A 20,176-nucleotide genomic window follows, 5' to 3' on the forward strand; every position below is an offset into this window, starting at 1 on the left:
CTGGGAGCGGGCGGGGAGGAAGCCGAGCACTTGGGCTCTTCTGAGGCAGTGGGCAGCCGTCCTCCCTCTCAGGTGCAGCCCGCCCTGCACAGGCTTCCCGCCCCAGGCCCAGCAGGCGTTCACCGCTGTCTCACTGAAAGCATCGCCCTTTGCTCCTCACACCGTATCTGCCTGAAGCCTACGTTGCTCCTACTTTATTCAACTCCAGTTAACAGACAGGATCCGTGCGTTGTCACCAAAGCACATGTGCAGTGACTAACTCAGACTCTCGTGTCCGTCCCCTCTTACCCAGTGTGACCCCCGGACCCCTGCTCCTTCCTCGTCGCCGGCCTCTCCCTGGTGTGGTTAGTTGGCCAGCTCCGATGCACACCACCCCGCCACAGAGCAGGCTCTGTCCTGTTGGGCCCCCAGGCCCATCCCTGCACTAGGACTGGCTCTCTGAGAAAGCCCCGCGCCCACAGGGCCGTGCCTGCGGGGGCATCCGGCTGCTCTGGCGCTTTATCCCAGGTGAATTTGGGAATCGGCTCCACAAGTCCCAGGAAGCTCAGCTGGCACGTGGCTGGAGTGGCTCTAGGTGAGATACCTGGCGGCCTCTGTGAGCCCCTGACAGCGCCTCACCTGCCGTGGAGTCCTGGTGTTAGGTTTTCATTAGATTCGTTCTCAGGATTTTGTTACATTCTGCTTCTGTTCTGAAGCTGACGTTGTGTTTTATCTGCAGTCTTTTGCGGCTTGTTGCTAGTCTACGGAGGTACAGGTCACTTTACTATCCTGATTTTAAGTCCACCATCTTGCACAATCTGGCTGTTGTTTCTAGCAGTGGGCAGATTCTTTTAGTTCTTCTCTTTCCCTGATCAAATCACCAACATAGCCACCAGGTTACCCCTGGGGTTCCCTTTGCTGTGGCACTCTGTGCGATGAGGAGCAGCATGGAGCGGGCTAGAAGCACAGTGCGAGCCCCTCCTGCCCCCGTGAAGGGCTGCCCATTCCAAGTGCGCCCCCACCGTTCCTGGCAGGACATCTGCCTTAGCACAGACGTCCCCTGCTGGACCGATCACGTTGTCCTGAGTGCACGCTGCGTTTCTGCGAGGTGCTCCTTCTGTGTTCCTTGAAAGGATGATGTGATTTTTTTCTTTATCAAGATTGACTTCCCGGGCTGGGGACACAGCTCAGTTGGTAGACGGCTTGTCTCGCGTGCACAAGGCCCTGAGTTCAGTCCCTCACCACAAGAGTGATTTACCTGTTTATCTCCTGGTGTTAAATCGCCCTTTCTCACTGAGGAAAACCCCGCTGGCCAGCTGTCTTCTCCCCTGCACACGGTGGAGTCTGGCTCAGGAGTGACCCTGTGGACTCTGCTGCGCGGTCCGTGGGTGGCTAGTGGTCTTGCCCTGCTGGTGTCCCAGTCTTCGCCCTGTGTGTCTGAGCACGGGATGAGCTGGCCTCCACCGCCCGGCAGAGCTTGCTGCAGGCGTCTCTGTCCTGGCAGAAAAGTGCATCATCACTGTCCATTCTAGTAGGCAGACGCCCAGCCCACCCAGCGTTCTCACAGGGTGGGCTCTCTGGTCAGCTCCGGCAGAGGAGAATGGGGACAGGTAGAAGCCCTCTGTGGCCGGCCCCTCAGGCCGCCCCTGCCCGAGCGCCAGTCTGCACCTCCCTTTCCTGCCCTGGGCAGCCTCACAGCTTGCCTGGTGGGTCTGTCCGGAGTCCTGCACTGTCTCCTGGGCACACACACTTCTCTGTCGATCATTCTCTCCTTTTACTTGTTCCTTTCCTAACCGAGTTGGACCCAGCTCACCCACTTTCAGCTCCTCTCCCCAGTGTCCATGTCAACAACACAAGGCCATGAATTTCCCTCGACATGTGAGCTCTGCTGCATCCTGTGAGCTTTGCCACACAGCATTTGCTTCTAAGAACCTTATTTCCATCAAGATTTCTTCTTTAGCCCCTGAGTAATTTAGCCTTGTGAGTGGGCCGGGTTTTGGTACCTTTCACTGAGACGTATATGCAGATGAATGTACCACGGGCACGTCGCCACCCAGGTCCTCTCCACTGCACATCCCTGTGCGCGGCATCCGCCAGAGCCAGAGCAAGATCCACGCCAGGACCTGCCATCCCTCGCGGGCCTCCAGGCCACGCAGAGCTGAGTGGGTTTCTCCCAGCTGTTCTGCTTCTCAGGATGGACTCAGCAGGGCTGACTGGGCGGCTGCTGTGTGAGTGTGTGGTCACTGGCGAGCGTTCAGGCCCAGTGGGCCTCTCTCATTCCCGAATGCACTAGGGCTTGCTTTCTCTTTATAACCTCTCACTCGGTCACACTGTGGCTTCAGAGTGCTGTCCATGTGCTGTGGTTTTTTGCAGTTTGCTGGGTTTTCTTGGTGTTAAGGTTCGTGTTCCCTGGGCGGGATGCAGGCTTCCTGTGATGTGGCACAAGCCTGTGCGCTGGCCTGTGTCTGTAGCACCTGATTTATTTTAATGTATTGCCCACTTACCCTACTACCATCGAGGTAAGTGCGTTGAGGTTCGGGCTCTGCTGGTGGGTGGATGTGCCTCTTCCTGCAGAGGATGCTGAGCTCCCGAGTTTGCAGAGGTGTTGGGAGGAATCCTAATTCTTGGCTCACAGCAGTTAATGTCTCAAGTGTGTAAACTTGCAGAGAGGAGCATTCCGCTCTGACCACTTAGGAAAGTAAACAACTGCCCCAAGTTCACCTAGTATTACCAAGGGAACCTGTATAGGGGCCTGGTGGTCTGATCCCCCATGGCACATTGTGATTGGGCAAAAAGTTTATAAAATGTATGGCTTTTCCTGCAATAAACGAGTTTGCAGGTTGCTCGCCACAAGCCTGCTTTTACCCAACTCCCAGGGCCTGGGTTCTGACCCCCTGGCTCCTACCTGTGCCTGAGCTAGCCTGTCACACCCTACACAGAGGCACTGTGGCCCTGTCTGGATGGAGCCACCAAGCTTCACCGGCAGCTCCCCAGGAGACCAGTGTGAGGCAGGAGGGCTCAACATGCTGATCCCAGGGGGACACCCAGGAGGCTGGTGGGCGTGGGACAGGGGAGGGGCCCCAGGTCCTCACAACTCAGAACTGATGAGTGACAAGGAACTTCTGTTCTGAGGACCCCCAGTCAGTCCCCAGGGTGACAAGAAGGGTTCCATCCTTCTACTCACAGAGCAGGTAGGTCCTTCCTACCTTGTTCTGTGGAAAGGCCCTTGGGGTACACGAAGCCTGTTCCCACATCAGCATGGGCCAATCATCTGGGCCAGGCTGCAGTGCCAAGGTCTCTGTTCTGTCCCAGATGAACTTTACTCTGGGGCTCTTGCCGGGAGCTGCAGGACCCCTGAGTGATCAAAGTGCTGCAAATGGAGCCCAGGCACGTCCAGCTCAGAGGCAGCTCCAGAGCCTGGACAGCCCTCGCCCAGCTCAGGGGCAGCTCCAGAGCATGGACAGCCCTCACCCAGCTCAGAGGCAGCTCCAGAGCATGGACAGCCCTCGCCCAGCTCAGAGGCAGCTCCAGAGCCTGGACAGCCCTCGCCCAGCTCAGGAGCTCACCCTGCTGGGGGCAGCCTTCACCCATCTCACCCTCCAGGCACCACTGTTCCCAGGAACATGTGGCAGGGCACCACGGCCACCATAGGTGGACACCCCACCCAGCCTCCTGGGTCTCTGGACTGAGGCACGGGTGCTTCAGGCCGTGGCTGCTGGCTGCACCCAGGCTGGGCCGCCCCATCCCTCACCTATGCCTCCTCCTGTCACCCCAGACCCCACTGACTGGCCATGTGCTGATGGTGCTGATGGATGCATCTGGGCCCTGCTCCCCCTGCAGCTGGCCTGCCCCACCCCCACATACTGCTTCCCTGTCTCCCAGAACAACCTTCCCAACTCTGACCTCACCCGTCACTCTGTTCCAGGTACCATGCAGCTACCCTCCTGGGACCATCTCCCCTCCACTTCTGAGACTGACCCCTGGGCTCCCTAAATCCCTGGACGCACTGCACACCCTGTTGGCCCCACAGGCTCTCCTCCAGCCTGCAAGACCCTGAGCACATGCAGGTTCACGGGGGCCAGCCAGGAAGACAGGCTCACTGTGTGGTCAGTGTGTCACCTGTCCGTGGGCCTGTGCTTAGCAAGTGCCAGGCCACAGACAAGCCGTGTGGACTTGAGCGACCACTGGCAGAAGGCCCAGGAGCTTGTGGGACAGACAAGGTGGAAGGTGGTAGACGGCAGGGCTATGGCCTCCATCTCTTGCCTATGTCCTCTGCAACCATTCTCAGATCCTGTGCCTACTGCTGCCTGTCATTGTGAGGGTGACAACACTCAGGGTTCCCTGAGGTTCAGAGAGGGTCTGTGGCTTGGCCGAGGCTCACAGCATGTGAGCGGGGCCTGGGGCTGGGATGCCATTCTCCCTCTGCCAGGGGTGGGGGTGGCTCATGGTCCTGGTGTGGGCATGAGGAGAAGGGATGGGCTCAGGACAGTCAGGGCGGTGACATGGACCCTGAGCAGGATGCATCTTGGACGGGGCAGAATCACCTCATCTGTCAATATGTCTGCAGACCCGACCCCAGGAGCACAGAGATGTCAGAGGCTAGCCAAAACAAGATACCTCACAAACAAATGGCACCCTCTGCGTTGGCAACTACCACTAGAAACAAAGCTTACACATTCCTTTAATAATTGCCACAAAACCATAGGAACCAGGGCGCAAACGGACCGGAAAGCAAGCCAGAGGCAGAAAGCCCCCCATGGGCGAGGGGTACCACGTCGTGGGGGCCCTGGGTCCATCCCAGTACCGGAGAAGGCGGGGTGTCCAGTCACTCGTCAGTTAAAAGGAAAACCAACAAAACAGTCTCTCTGCAATAGAGATTTTATTCTGTAAGAAAGTCAGTCTCTCCCAAATTAATAAAAGAAGCCACTGCAGTTTCGACACAATCCCAACCACGCTGGTTTGTTCTTGAAGTGCTGAAGGCTCGACGGTGCCACTCGGCACAGGGAGGCAGCGGCCGCTGCAGCCCCACCAGGACCCGGGGCTGACCTTCAGCGCAGCTGGCGTCCCGGCATGGACCACGAGCAGATCCTACCCCCAGGCACAGTTAGGAAGGCCCCCACTTTCAAAGAAAGGCAAACCCGTGCTTGCCAGCCTTTGTTGGAGAGCACCTAGAAAGGGCCTGAGTCCGCGCTGGCAGGGCCAGCAGTGGCTGGACTGGACAGGAGGGCAGAGCATGCACATGGGGCCTCTGGGACCTGGGGGCAGCGTGATTGCTGCTGCTTCCTCCCAGGACGGTGGCCGCAGCGGGCAGTGCCCGTGTGTTCCACCAGGAGTCCCGGCCTGGAGGAGGGTGGCCGTGGCAGAGCGGGCAGTAATGGCTCCTTGCCACCGCAGGCTCACATCTACTCTCTGGGGGCGACCCTGAAGGCTGCCCTGGAGTACGTGGCGGAGCCTGAGCTGGAGCCCAGGCTGAGCCCAGACCTGGAGGCGCTGCTGAACCAGATGCAGGCAGAGGACCCCAGAGACAGGCCTGACCTGGAGGTGAGTCCACAGCTGTCCGTTGTTGGTGCCCACAGCTGACCACCTGCCCACCCTGCCTGATGCTGCACACCCAGGCGCACACATGCACAGAGCCCAGCAGCCTCTTCAGGGTCTCCCAACCAGAATTCAGTGGCGCTGCTTTGTGCTTGAACACGGGCATGACTTCTGTCCTGCAAGTCTGCAGTGAAGCCCTGGCTTGCAGTTGTCGTGAGAACAGGATCCTGTCCTCTGTAACCTGGGACACCTTGCCTTTTTACACAAAGGGTGCATGTGGCGGGCAAGAGGGCAGCCGGGGACAGGGGCCTCCTCGGAGCTACACTGGGGGCAGTCTCAGGAGGCAGCCTCCTCCTGAGAGCCAGCCTCACCTGGATGGCACACGCGTGTCCGCAGAGCATCATAGCACTGTGTGAGGAGAAGGTGCAACCCGTATCCTCGTGCCGTCTGTGCCGGAGCCTCTCAGCCGTCGGGAGGAGGGTGCTCTCCATTGAGTCCTTCGGAGCATTCCAGGGTAAGCACGGGCACCCACAGTACATGCCTGCACATGTGCACACGCATGCATACATGTGCACATGCATGCCATGTGTAGGCACAAAATGTGCATCAAATGTGCACACGGTGCACACACACGTGCACCCTCCTGGGGAAGTGTGCGTTAAGATGCATGCACACTCACACTTGTTCACACCAACACCCCTGCAAACACCCACCACACCAGTCACCCATGTGTGTGCTCAGTAGAGCGCCCATGCACCCACAAACACGTCCACCTTTACATGCTCACACACATGCAGACTCACAGGTGCATGCAAGCATGTACATGCATCCACATGTCCACATCACGTGTGCCAGGTGTGCATACACTGGCATGTACACACTCATTCAGTGACCCAAACAAGTCTTGCAGAGAGCTGAGCATCAGGCTTGCACTCGGATGCCACCAAGGCTGGTGCTGCCCTCCTCCTCTGCCCATCTCCAAGCTGCCCTGTAGAAGGAAAGCCCACAGTCCTGCATGCCCACACCACAGTGGTCTGGAGACACTTGCTCCATGTGCAAGGTCGTTGCTGTGCATCTGGGGTTTCTCTGCACACATGGGACCCTGGTGGAGTCTGGGGAGCCTCCAGGGGCCTCAGGAAAGGGGCATGCAGGCCCTCACAGTGGCCAGAGGGTCCTCCCTGCCAAGAGTGGCCACCAGCATTGCTCCCACAGCAGGGAAGGTGTAGTTTTGGGGTGCAGAACGGCCGCCATAGAACGGTGCCACTGAAGTAGGCCGCAGCATCCTGAAGAGCAGGGTGCGTGGCACGGCCGCCCTAGGATCAAGTCCACACTTGGCAGGATCACGTGACATCCTAACAGAAAAGGAGGAGCTTGTGGAGGGATGTCTGGACAGCAAGGGTGACCCAGGGACGCTGCACCTGGCAGGGCGCGGGGGCCGCTGGATGACCCCGGAGGTCACTGGGCCCTGCCTGAGGGGAGGGTGGGAGCACAGGACAGACGCCCGCCCGCCAGGGTGGCCCCACGGTCAAGGCCCCTCTGTGGTGACCACATCCTGCCTCCTGCCAGACGTCGGCGAGAGTAGCTGGAAGGGAAGACCTGCCTCGAGAAGCTCAGGGCCCAGGAGGCCGCCCGGGGACTCCAGCGCTGACCCAGAGGCCCTGCCCGCCCCGGAGGGCCAGCCCCAGCCCCAGCCCACTGCACATGAAGACACAGAGCAGGAGCCCAGCAGGGGCCCCAGACCCCAGCCCACCAAGCCACTGCTGTCAGCCTCCATGAGAAATGGCGAGAAGCCCAGCCGGGAAGGGCTGGCCAGCCTCGTCCTCGACAGCAAGTGCCCCCTCCACGAGCTGGACAAAGACATCCTCAGGCGGAGCCTGAGGAAGGTACAGACGTTTCCCAGGCTGCTGCCTGAGGGCCCCGAGGCCAGTGCTCTCTGCCTATCACTGACCAGCTCAAGGAGACAGCTGACCATCTCCGAACTCTCCCACCCTGATCCCAGGAAGGTCTTTCTGGAGGGGAAAAATGGCCTTCCTAGCTTCAAGGCACAGCCCACAAGTAGACTGTGGCCCGAGCAGGAACCCCCGCTCCAGCCAGAAGGGGCACCAGATTCAGCGGACAGGGAGCCGGGGTCCTCAGGACAACCAGAGACCCCACTCTCCGGCCAGCGGCCTGCAGGAGAAAGCCCCCTACCCTGTCCCATGGACCCCAGAGATGCAGGCCATGAAGCCCAGACTCCAGGGGACGACGAGGGGATTCCAGAAGGAGCCGGGCAGCCAGAGAGTGCAGCCACAGAGCAGGTTGGTGGGCGAGGTGGGGTGGGGTGGGCACGGCTTGGGCACCAGCTGCTGTGTTTGAAGGAAGCTGTGAATACGCACGTTGTCCTAGGTGCTGCTCTCAGGCCAGGACCCCTCCCCAGCCCTGAAGGTGGGCGTTCATCTCTGGACGACCAGAAGCAGCCCCCAGCCACCCCCAGCCCACACGCCCACCACACTGCACAGCCTGGGCCTTAGTTTTCTTGCCAGGCTGAGGCTGGCAGCTCCCAGGGGTTGTTTCCTCAGTTCTCGCCCCAGGGCCTCCTTGTCCTGCTCTTCTGTTTGAAAGGCCAGAAACCAAAACTGAGTTGAGATCGCTCACCCTCCATCCTGGCACAGGAAGGTGCCGGCAGGCGCCAGGATTGTGCCACACCAAGATAGGACCTGCAAGGATGGGACCTCAGGCAGGACAGGGTCCCCAAGCAGGACAGGTCCCCCAGCATGGCACTCTCCCTTGGGAGAGACAGAGGGTTCTGCTTGGAAGCAGCAGAGGAAGCTTGGGAGGTTTGGTTTGTTTTCGCTGTTGCCATAGACTCTCAGAGTAGCATACAATTTTTGGCCCTTCTATTCAGCCTAGTACCTAGGCCAAGTTGGAACTAGCAAGTACATTATTAATTCTCCATATTTGTCAGTTTCTTGTTACTATAACAAAATACCTGAAGTATGCCATTTTATAAAGAAAAGGTTTAACTCGGCATGGTGGCACACACATGTAATTCCAGCAACTCAGGAGGCTGAGACAGGAGGATCGCAAGTTCAAGGACAGTCTAACCAACTAAGCAAGACGCTGTCTCAAAATAAGATTGACAAAAAGCAGGGGGAGGGAGGGTCACTGGGAATGTAGCTCAGAGATTGCCCAGCTGGAGGCCCTGTACTCAATCCCCAGTACCAAAAAAAAAAAAAAAGAATAAGAATAAGAATAAGAAAAGGCTTGTGTGGCGCACTGCTGGAGGTTCAGGGTTGAGGACTGCCCTGTGGAGGCTTCTTGCTGGCAGGGGCCCCACGTGGGGCAGCAGGGACCGCGTCTCTGGTCTCTCGGTTCATGGGCTCCACCCCATGACCTGGCCAACTCTCTCAGGTCCCAGCCCACCGCCAAACCCCAGGTTGGACCCGTGCCACCCTCTCAGTACCTCACAGTGGGGCAAAACGCCCCCCTGGGCACTCGTACCCGACCCAAGCACAGCAGGCTCCCCGCTGGCTGCTCAGCCCCCTGAAGCTCCATGTCCCCAGGGCTGGCACCCCTCAGGCGAAGACGCCTGGGCCAGCGGCTGGAGGACAGGGTGGCCTCCACCCTGGAGGACAGGGTGGTGTCAACAGCCTCCTTCCCACTGGGCGCCATGAGGAGGGGCAGGCGATTGTGGTCACACTGTCCTTCGTGTTCCCACAAGCAGGGCAGGGACATCAGCAGGAGTGTGCCCGGTGCCCAGGCAGGGGCCCTGCCGGCCTGCCCAGCCGGCTCACATGGCGGCAGGTGTGGTCCCAGCACCCCAGGGCGGGACACCTCCTCACACAGGGCTCACGTGCCCACTTCCAGAGGCACATCAGGGTCCCGCGGAGTGGCCTGCAGAGGGCAGCACTGCCGGGGGGCAGAGCAGAGGTCTCCAGCCTTGCACAGGCCGGGGCTGACCCGTGACAGGCCACAGACAGAGTGAACGGCTCGCCTGGCCGGACCTCAAGCCCTGCAGCCCAGCCGTCAGACACGCCCCGTCCAGTTCCAGCCCCAGAAGGCAGGCCACCAGCGCAGTGGCCAGACCAGCAGCGAGGGAGGGGCCGCGCACGGAGGCCGCATGGGCTCAGCCCTGGGGGCACCAGGGCCACACTCAGGGTCCCCAAGCTCCCCACCCCCACTTCTGACCCCCAGGCTGGTGCCTCTGGCCCTGCTCGCACGGCCACGCGCAGGGGCGGCACGGGGCTGCAGGAGTCCAGTGTGTGGGAAACCCAGGGACCGCCGTGCACGCCCCGAGGTGGGCGCCCAGGGCCCACCCCTGGCCCCAGCCCAGCCGCCGGCCCAAGGGACGCTGCCGCGCTCCAGGTCCACGTGTGGCAAGCGGAGCCTCCTGTCTCAGGGCGCCGCACCCTCACTCCCACCGTGGACAGCACAGGCACTGTCCCCTGGGCCCTGTAAGCCGTGACGTGGCCACGCCTGGTGTCCAGCATGTGCCCAGAAGCAGCGGCGGAGAGGCTGTCTGGGTCTTCAGGGGGCACCAGGCTCCCCGTGGCTGCACGCTCAGGCCCCACCTGCCCTGCCACGCGCCCGCGCTGGACTGCCCGTGGGCACTGGGCGGGGGTCAAGGCCGCCCTCGCCTGTCATCTCGTGGAAGTGCTTCCCATGACCGAGGGCAGAGGCCTCTTCACAGGACGACTCTCCCCACAGAGCCTGTCCCTGCAGGACCTCCTGTGCCAGCTGGACCGGCCCCTCCGGGAGTACGAGCTGTGGGCGCTGTGCCTGGCCTGCCTGCGCGCCCTGCAGACCCACACCCAGCACCCAGGTGGAGAGTGGCTGGGGGAGGAGGGGTGTCCATGCTGTGAGCCTGGGAGGGGGCAGCAGTGACCAGGATGGGGGCAGTGTTCACACAGTGACCAGGAATGGGATCAGTGTCCATGCTGGGACCAGGACGAGGGGCAGCGTTTCACATTGGGTGTAGCCTCCCAAGCTGACCCTGTGAACACAGGACAGATGAATGTCCCCTGTGCTATCGAGCTCAGGAGGCCATGGCAAGCACAGGTCTAGAAGGACAGGGCTGACTCGGTGACCTGCCCTCACCCAAGGCAAGAGGAGCTCACCTTCCAGGCCAGCCTGGGCAGCTGAGCCTCACCCTGTCCAAGATAAGGACCGAGAGGGCCGCCTGCAGCTCCCTGGAACACTGTGGGCGTGTCTGGGGCCCTGAGACCCAGCCTCCTAGGTCGGCCTCCTGGCGCAGTGCGTGGTACGGGTCGCGTCCACTTCTCCTGGTCCCGCCCTTCCCATCCCCAGCAGAGGAGGGCGCTGCAGCAGGTCTGTCCTGAGGCCCTTCTGCTGGGGGTCGAGGGGCAGCCTGCCAGGGCCTCTGTGGCAGGAAGAAGCTGGGCCACAGCAGGACGTCTCCTGGCACACCCTGGGTGAGGCTGGGGCCGCCCACCCTGAGCAAGGCCCACGGGCAGCCACTCCTGACTCGCACTCCGTTGCAGCCTGCCTGTGCCTGGACAATGTGCTGCTGGCCGAGGACGGGGCTGTGCTCTTCGGGCCGCCCCCTGCCAATGGTACGCACGGGGCGGGGATGCCCGGAGGCTCACGGGGCGCACGGACCGCTGAGCTGCTGTTCTCTCCTAGGCGCTTACAACTCGCTCTTTCTGGCTCCCGAGGTGGCAGAGGAAAAGCTGGTGACAGAGAAGGTAAGGCCCCAGCTCCCCAGGGCCACCTGTCCCAGCCTTGGCCGTGCCCTGTCCCCACCCTACCCAGTGGCCTGGGGCCCGAGTGCAGTGCCCTCTTCAGCACCTCGGCTTGCCTGGCAGGTGCTGAGCAGTGTCCACCACAGGGCCTCCTCCAGGGGCCACAGGCAGGCAGAGGGCAGGGCCCCCAGGCAGGATGAGTGTGTGTGCTGGAGCAGCCCCCTGGTTCCAGAGGGCCGAGGGCACCTTCAGGGAAACTTGCAAGGAAGGCGTTGCTACCCCAGCTTAATAGCTCTGCGAACTCCAGGTGTGACTAACTACACTGCCACCAGCACTAGGCAGGGCTTCACCCCCAGAGGTGGAGGGGCCACTCCAGGGACTCCAGGAACTGGACACTCCCCACACCTGAGTCTGCATGGAAGAGGACGGGCAGCTCAAGGGCTCCCCTGGGGAGCTCCCTGAGGGGCAGGGCAGGCCCCACGGCTCCTTTTGCCTTGTGTGGAGACCTGGAGCCAAAGAAGCCCAGCTGGGAAACCCCAGGGGCAGACGAGGCCCCACTAACCTGGTTCTCTGTTCAGAGGAAGGAGCAGGCTGTCTAGACACGAGTCCCAACTGCAGCCCACACCACAGAGCACTCGCTGCCACACGGGCCAGCAGACAGGAGCTGGCCTGTCACCCTCACGGTCAGTGGGGACTGCAGCCGGACGAGGCCAAAGGGTCAGGCTTCAGCAAGATCAGGGCCCCGGTAGGAACACCTGCAGATTTCTACTGAAGATCCCACCAAAGCAAGAGCCGGAAGATCTCCCCTGGAATGAGAGAGTGTGGGCCCTGGGGTGACAGACACCAGAGGTCACTGAAGGGACTTGGGAGCAGCCATCCCAACAGCTGCAGGGAGCAGTTTTACAAGCATGCTTGAAGCAAATGACAAATGGAAACGGGAAGTTTCAACAATACAGAGAAGACAGAAAACTGGAAATCTCAGAGCCGAGCTTTAAAAACCAGACTCAGCATGCTAGGAGCCTGGCACTCAAGCCCAGCACCATGTGCACACAGAACGAATCAGTGGATGGGAAAGTGGTGCTACCAAGACAGAACCACAGACGGGACACGTTGGGACAAGAAAGAGAAACACGGAAGAATGAGCAGAGCCTGAGGAGCTTGTGGGAACATAACAAAAGATGTAGTAGCCAAGTCATCAAAATCCTGGGAGGAGAAGGCAGGCGGGCAGCAGAGGCACTCAGAAATCAGGAAGCAGACTCCCGATTATGGCAGAATGCACAGACCTACAGATCCAAGAGGCTCATCAAACAGAGCAAATTCAAAGGAATCTACACCAAAACAGCACAATCAACCTCCTCATGCTCCTGACCAAAAAAGAAGGAAAGCACAGCTCCTGTGCAGGGCAGCCAACCAGATGGCACTCGCACACACCCACGGGCTCCAGCCCTGGTCCTGAGGACCCCGTGGCCAGCACAGACCCTTCAGAAACAAAGGAAGGACAAGAGAGTCTCAGGTAAAGAGAAGCCACGGACTCGCTGCAGCAGATCCACCCTGCAAGAACAGCTAATGGGAAACTGAGCAGGAGGGAAGACAGAAGGAAGGAGAAAGGGAGGAAATGCCCAGTAGAAATACAGTGGCCACAGCAGTCACCCCGACAACGGGGAGGCTGAGGCAAGAGCATCGCAAAAGGAGCAAAGCCAAAGGACTGGGGTACGGCTCCTGATGACGCAGTCCGGGTCCCACCTCCATACCACAAGGGAATGCCACAGAGGACATGGACTTGGCGGGAAGAAGAGAGAGAAGACGTGAGTTACCAGCACCAGGGAGCACAGAGGGGCTTCGGATGGCCCTGTGGACATGGAGAGCATGGCCAGGGAGGGCTGTCCACAGCCCTCACCCGCTCTGGAGCCTCAGATAAAATGCCCGGTTCTTCAGCAGCAGAACACCATCACCCAGGAAAAAGCAGGTCACTTGAACAGTCCATCAGGTATCGAGGACATCTTGTTTATGATTTTAAAACTCACCAGAATGTATCTCTGGGCCAGACGGTCTCACTAGAAAATATGCCAAGTGTTTAAAGAACAATTAGCACCAGTTTTACACAATCTTTTCAAGAAAGCAGAAGAGAAAAACACTTCCTGATTCATTTTATGGAGTTAGTATCACCCTGATCCCAAATTAGACAAGAGTACCCAAAAAAAAAAAATCAGTATCTCTCACGAGATGAAGGCAAAAATCCATAAGACATATGCAAATGTAATTCAGCAATATATACAGCAGTCGTATGCCACAACAGAGGGCTTTTATTCCAAGGATCCGAGTCTGCTTCAATCCTCAAATCAAGGTAGACAAGCACATTAGCACTATGGAAGGAAACCCACGATCGTAATGATTGATGCAGAACACGCATCAGACAAGATCCAACGCCCATCCGTGATCTTACGAAAGAGAAGAAAAACTAGGAAAACTAGAAATAGAAGAAACATCAAGTCAATAAAAAGCATCTACAGGAAATAAATAAACACAACAAGCAATCTGCGGCCAGCATCGTGGTACTCAGGGACCGCTCTCCAGAAAGCGTCTCAGGCCTGCACGTGGGGCCCTCGGCAGATGGAGCGTCCGTCTGAGCACACAGAGCAGGCGCCTGTCACGGCCCGCTGCTAACTGCTGGGCCGCATCCCTGGGCAGGGCGTCCAGGGTGCTGTGGGGCAGCTGGTCTCCTCACACTGCCCATCTGCTACCTGTAAGGACAGAGGTGGGAAGTTCCCTAGGAGCTCCTCACGCTCAAGTGTTAAAGATCAGACACAAAGGGGGTGTTAGATGTACCGCTCCGACCTGCCCAGGCTCCCCTGACGGCCAGCTGGGTGGACCCCTGGGCTCTGGGCAGGTCCTGACTCCACAGGGCTGTGTCTCGGTGCCCCTCAGGACACCAGGCCTGCCTTGCCTGGCTGGCCCAGTGGCCTGGCTGCCCCTACCCTCCTCTCTCGGCCCCCCAGGCGTCCGTGTACTGCGTGGCCGCCATCCTGTGGACTGCAGCCAAGTTCAGCGTGCCCCGTGAGCACAAGCTGGCCCTGCCTCGCAGGCTCAAGACCCTCCTGCTGGACATGGCCAGGCGCCACGCCCCCGAGCGGCCATCTGTGGCCGAGGCCATCAAGGTAAACACAGGGCTGAGCCCTGCGCACAGTCCCAGGGCCTTCGGGCCACGGGCGAGGGAGGGAGCAGGTCTCATTCCTTGCCCACATCCACACGGGCAGCCCTCCTGCTGTGCATCCTCCTGGCTGCGGTGTCCTGTGCTCATACAGGACTGGTCCTGGCCGGATCCACGAGGCTCTGCAGAGGGGGCCTCTCCTGGCCCAGTGCCTCTCGACTCGGGCCCACATGGGCGGCAGTCCTCGGGCAGCCCCTGGCACCGCCCGAGCACCAGCAGGAGCTGTGGAGCTCCTGTTCAGTTTCCATTCGCAGCTGCAGACAGAGGCCAGATCCCAGAGGCAGTCTTGCTGAGGCCTCCTGGCCTTTGCCCACCCTCCCTGCAGCATCAGGGGACATGGCCGGCGTGGTGGGCCGAAGTCCAGGCCACCCTCTGGCTTGCCCAGCCACCTCTCTGCCCTCAGGTGTGTGGCAGCTATCTCCTTCAGCGAGGCATGGACAGCAGAAAGATCCTCACCCACCTGCGGGTGTCCACCTGCAAGGTGAGACAGTGCTCTACGGCTCAGGTGACCTTCAGGGTGGGTACCCCCAGGGGCACTGGACACCCCTGCAGGCAGTAAGTTGGGCTTGGCCACCATCTCCCCACTCCCTGGAAACCTTCCACAGCCTCACTGACGTGAGCACCAAGGAGGCCTCCATGGCCCCTGCTCCAAATCTTAGGGGCAGAGGCCCTCTGTTCTGGGCTCCCCCACCCCACAGAAAGTTCCTTGGACTGGCCTGTGGCCACCACAGGGCAGATGTCCATGCTGCACCTCCAGTGTCCTGTGACGAGCTGTCTGTGACCTTCTGCCCATGTTCACCAGGAGGAAGAGACAACTGGTCTCCAAGACACCTTCTCTGTGGTTGAACTGAAGCCCCGGGCAGCACCTGCTCCTGAGACCAGCCCAGGTGGGTCAGCTGGCTCCTGGGAGTCCTGCCCTGGTGGGGACATCATGGCTCCCAGACCAGGGCAGTGAGTGCAGTGGGCAGCCGACCCCGCCCACCAGGCCTCATCTGCCCACTCTCCAGTCAGATTCCCTCCGCTGCTCCAAGTGGGCCAGCCCCCCTCCACCCACGCTCCCGGCCCCTCCACCCACGCTCCCGGCCCCTCCACCCACGCTCCCGGCCCCGCTCCATCCACGTTCCCGGCCCCGCTCCATCCACGCTCCCGGCCCCCCTCCATCCACGCTCCCGGCCCCCTCCACCCACGCTCCCGGCCCCCTCCACCCACGCTCCCGGCCCCCTCCACCCACGCTCCCGGCCCCCCTCCACCCACGCTCCCGGCCCCCTCCATCCACGCTCCCGGCCCCCTCCACCCACGCTCCCGGCCCCCCTCCATCCACGCTCCCGGCCCCAGTTCCCTCCAGACCCAGCTCCACGCCACCAGCTCCCTCCCAGCAGCACCTCCACCCGCCGGCTGCAGCCAGCCTCCAGCCCGTCCCCCCGCCCCAGTCCTCCCCAGGCATGGCCACTCCACCTTCCAGGCCCTCGGGCCAAGCCTGGCAGAGGTGGGCCTGGGGAGGCACGGGAGGACACAGTGCCCAGGCTCGGGCCCGATGAGCGGGGGACCCCGAGGTGCAGGTCGGAGCATCTGCCAGCCCCATAACCACCCTCTCCTCACCGGCCTCCCCAGCCACCCGCGGCCCAGGCTTCCTGCCAGGCAGTAGTGACACCAGGCTCGTGGCTGTGCCAGGGCCCACGCCTCACCTGCCCTCCAGCGAAGGAGCCAGCGAGCCGCCAGAGGCCTTCAGCACCAGAGCCACGCACTTTAAACCCCTCGTCCTCACGCAAGACGCAGGTGTGGCCAGGTGAGCGTGCCCACCCTGGCTGGTGACACGGGGCACATGGGTGGCCTTCCTCAGCACTCTTCCTCTCTCCCACAGGGACCAGCTTGCTGTGTCCTCAGGGCCAGTCGACCACCCTAAGGAGAGGAGCAGCCAGCTGGACACGGAGGGCCAGGGGAAGCAGGTGTTCCAGGGCCTCTCCAGGGTCACCAGCCTGGAAACACCTGGTCACCCAGTGCCTGGTCCAGGGCCACAGGGAGCAGCCCCAGAGCCTGTCAGGGACGGGGGAGGCTCCTGCCAACCAGGCCCCGACCCCGCCAACCAGTCGGAGGGAGCCACGTCGGTGGTGCCTGGCCCTCCTGGCCCCGCCCCGCCCCAGAAGGCCCTGACACTGCAGCCCGACCCAGGGCCAGACGGGCAGGCCCCAGCTGGAGCCTCGCTGCCCCCAGGGCCCTCCTCGGCCAGCCACGGCCCTCCTCATCCATGCAAGCCACCCAGGAGCAAGGCCACAGAGTCAGAGGGCCCCCGGCCAGTCCAACGGAGCCCCGCCCCGGCTGCACTGGGTCCAGACAACCCCAGGGGCCCAGAGAGTCACCCTGAGAGGCCCCGGACAGCAGACCGAAAACTCCCTCCGTCCAGCGTGGACGCCCCACTGCCCGCCACGAGGACGGCCTGCCCCTCGCTGCAGGAGACCATGCGCCTCATCAGGGAGGAGTTTGCTTTCGACGGCTACCTGGACAACGGGCTGGAGGCTCTGATCATGGGTAGGGGCCACAGGCCAAGAGCAGCCCCAGGACCAGGCAGAGGAGGGCAGACACTGACCCCAGGGGCAGCTCAGAGGGCAATCTGGAGCCCCACTCGTTGTCCCCACCCCAGGAGTCAGGGACAGTCAGCCCAGCAGTGACAGGGAAGCAGGTGCCAGGCAGCCTCAGGCAGGAAGCAGGTCTGGAAAGCCCACCTCATGCCCGCCACCCACACCCAGCCCTCTGCACCCCAAGACCACCTCCTCCAGGTGACAGAGCAAACATGAGAAATGCCCCTGGCCCACGTCCCACCGCCCTGTCGTTTGCACAATCAGGAGAGTATATTTACGCCTTGAAAGACCTCACCTTCGCCACCTTCTGTGGCGCCATATCTGAGAAGTTCTGCGACCTCTACTGGGACGAGCGACTGCTGCAGAACCTCTTCAGGGTGGTCAACCAGCCGGCCTCGCCCTCTGACAGGTGGGTCTGTGGGCCAAGGCCACCCTCCGGGCCCCTTCAGGGTGGCTGCACACATGGCTGCTGGGCGTGACAGTTGTGGGGTGTCCTTGCTGTTGGGCAGGGGGCGCTTGTCCGGAGCTCTGCTACCTGCGGGGGCAGCACACCCCAGCTGGTGATTCTAGCAGAGAAGTCATCCTGGCCTGTCCCTTGGTTCTGTCCAGCGGGACTCTGTGGGGTCAATATCATGGAAGGTGCAGGTAGCTGGAGGCCAGAGGTCCCACCTCCCCAGTGTCTGCAGGTGAGGCTCCACGCTGGGGGCCTTTCTGCATATGCCCAAGACCTACCTCGTCCAGGAGGGTAGGGGTCCTGACCAGTTGTTCTGATTGTCAGTACTTCCGAGGAGCCGGGGTCTCAGCCTGAGAGCTCATCCGGTTCAACGATCGGCAAAAGACCCTCACTCCACGGACTGGGTAAGAGACGGTCTGCAGCTCGGGACAGGGAGCAAGCTTTCCACAGACAGCTCTCTGGTTTCTCCTGTCCTGGCTGTTCAGTAGCAGGAAGGGCTTCCAGTGTCCAGAGCAAACTTGCCCCAGGGACACCCAGGATCCTGGGGCTGAGGGCTGTCGGTCAGGGGGACTTCCTCCTTGCTTTTGCCAGCCACCTGCACAGCACTGGGGGCCTCTGCACCCCCCTGGGAACACTAGCCATTTAAATACTCTGAGCTGGCTTCCTAGACTGTCAGCCCAAGACTCCAGATCAGCTGAAAACTAACTTCCGGAACCTGTCTGAGGGAGCAGAGGCAGGCCGGCAGAGCAGGTGGGTGCTAACCACTGGGTCTGTCAGCTGGCAGGAACAGGGCCTCGGTGATGGCCTTATCCCTATTTAGCAAACCAGGGAAAATATGGTAGGCCAGGCCTTAGGTCCACCTGCTCCTGATGGCCAGGCACTCAGGAGGCTGCCAGCACAGACAGAAGCTTCAGAGTTGACAGAGCCCAGAGGGTAAGGGAGCAGGGAAGGGGTACAGCTGGGTCTGAGTTTGACCGTCCCAGAGAGGTTGGGCTGCAGGGACAGAGGGGCCTGGGCCTGGTGGCCAGGGCTGGGACAGAGGGTCCGGGTCCCACAAGAAGTTTGGAAACAGTGCGCATGCCCACACCTGGCGGTGGCACGTCACAAGCAGAGTGGTGTCCCCAGACTCCCCAGTCCCGTCCCCAGGACTGTGTGGCTGGGACCCACCCCAAGGGCAACAGGCCTCCCCCACACAGCATGTGCAGGGGCCCCATGCTCCCTGTGTGGCAAGTCCCCTCACGTTCATTGGGACACAAGGCCTGAACCTCCTTCCTGACCCTCATCTCTTTCTCTCAAGGCAAAGAGAAAGTGGCAGGAGCCCGGGGCAGCGGGGGCCCCTGCTCACCCCCCACACAGTCGGACAGAGACTCCGATGCACTCTCACAGGGAAACTTTGAGGTGGGATTTCGGCCTCAAAAGTCAATAAAAGCTACTCGAGAGGGTCAGCCTGAAGTGGACGGGCAGCAAGACCCTGTCCCAGAGCCTGCCAGCAGGGCCTCGGACGTGGACACAGTGTCTCAGCTGGCCAGGCCCAAGGACTGTGGCCCTGCAGGGCCTCTGGGTCCAGCTGAGTTCCAGAGCTGCAGCCCTGGCTGGTCCAGCGCCTTCTACGAGGCTGACTGCTTTGGAGCTGATGTCCACAACTACGTGAAGGGTCTGGGCATGCGGAAGGCCAGCGGGCACCCAGAGCCTGAAGCCGAGAGCCCCGTGAGTCCAGGGCATCCGCCCACTGTGGGTGGGGTCACTGTGGCCTTGGGAGTGCTGTGGGCAGCAAGCCTTGCTCAGGCAGAGCTTCAGGTCACTCCAAGGGTGGATGGCAATGTGCCCACCTCTCCCCGTAGTCCTCTCCACCGGTCCCTTGGTGGCAGAGCTCTGCCCATTAGCACGCTGATCTACATTTTGGAGGCAGGTGATAGATTTCTCCCGTCAGCCAGGTCACATGGCTCAGGTCACCCCATTCTGGCCACCATGGAAGGTTCAGATCATCTGCTGGCAGGACACACAGGTAGTCTTTTCCTCCCTGCTGGGACCCTGACCTCGGGCAGTGCCATGTTGAGATGATAGCAAGCACTAGAAGCGTCTTGTCCACAGCAAGTCCAGGCTGGACTCAGGTTGGTGTGGCCTGGCATGGGCTTCTCTGGTGGGCAGCACCATCCAGGTTAGGGGCAGCCCAGGCTCTTCGCTGGTCAGCAGGGCACAAGCAGGCTGTGGCTTGAGCAGCCAGGCCTGGGAAGCACGGTGTTCAGGAAAGCTCTGAATGGAAGGCAGCTGTCAGGTCCAGGCCCCTTGGGGTCCCTGGCAGGAGAGAACCCTTCAGCACAGGGCTCCTGGCCCTTCCCCCTGCCCGGGCTTCACCCACCCCCATCCCCAGCCCATGGTGCCTGGGGACCGGCCAGGAGGGGACACTGCGCAGACGTCCACTGACTGGCAGGGCCCAGGCACCATGCCTGGCAGGGGAGCCACAGCACCCCGCCTCCCACGCCAGAGGGACTCCCGCGGCACTGGCTCCCGACCCCCGCCTGCAGCCGTGGTACCCCCAACACCCACATCCTAGACTGGACACCTGGCTTTGCTTTCATTGTTTGGGGATTGACAGTGGCTCCGTTCATCCCCGTTTTCTTCCACTTTCTGTAATTCCTGGTTTTTCCAACTTCCGCCTGACGGTGGCTTTGTCCATGTACCCTGCACCCACCCAGTGGCCGTGGTGCCTGAACTGCACCTCAGATCGCGCACGCGGATTTCT

The 20,176-nt window shown here is 61.2% G+C and overlaps 1 protein-coding gene across 4 annotated transcripts in view; it reads left to right on the forward strand.

Moving 5' to 3' along the window:
* Kndc1 (kinase non-catalytic C-lobe domain containing 1) overlaps positions 1–20,176 on the forward strand; it is a 43,473-nt gene that overhangs the window by 8,087 nt on the left and 15,210 nt on the right. The window contains exons 1-15 of one of the 4 annotated variants that reach the window (XM_047537888.1): positions 404–574; positions 5,374–5,520; positions 5,911–6,028; positions 7,081–7,811; positions 10,201–10,315; positions 10,995–11,066; positions 11,137–11,198; positions 14,192–14,350; positions 14,789–14,884; positions 15,206–15,290; positions 16,015–16,189; positions 16,265–16,929; positions 17,244–17,388; positions 17,758–17,837; positions 18,731–19,140. In XM_047537888.1, coding sequence (XP_047393844.1) covers positions 5,482–5,520; positions 5,911–6,028; positions 7,081–7,811; positions 10,201–10,315; positions 10,995–11,066; positions 11,137–11,198; positions 14,192–14,350; positions 14,789–14,884; positions 15,206–15,290; positions 16,015–16,189; positions 16,265–16,929; positions 17,244–17,388; positions 17,758–17,837; positions 18,731–19,140 — 2,952 coding nt within the window. In that variant the 5' untranslated portion in view covers positions 404–574; positions 5,374–5,481. Of the gene's footprint in view, positions 1–403; positions 575–5,373; positions 5,521–5,910; positions 6,029–7,080; positions 7,812–10,200; positions 10,316–10,994; positions 11,067–11,136; positions 11,199–14,191; positions 14,351–14,788; positions 14,885–15,205; positions 15,291–16,014; positions 16,190–16,264; positions 16,930–17,243; positions 17,389–17,757; positions 17,838–18,730; positions 19,141–20,176 lie in introns of those variants that run through there. The other 3 variants (XM_047537886.1, XM_047537887.1, XR_007106829.1) reach the window with 3 other exon arrangements.

This window comes from Sciurus carolinensis, unplaced genomic scaffold (genome assembly GCF_902686445.1).
Source record: "Sciurus carolinensis unplaced genomic scaffold, mSciCar1.2, whole genome shotgun sequence".
Classification (NCBI taxonomy): domain Eukaryota; kingdom Metazoa; phylum Chordata; class Mammalia; order Rodentia; family Sciuridae; genus Sciurus; species Sciurus carolinensis.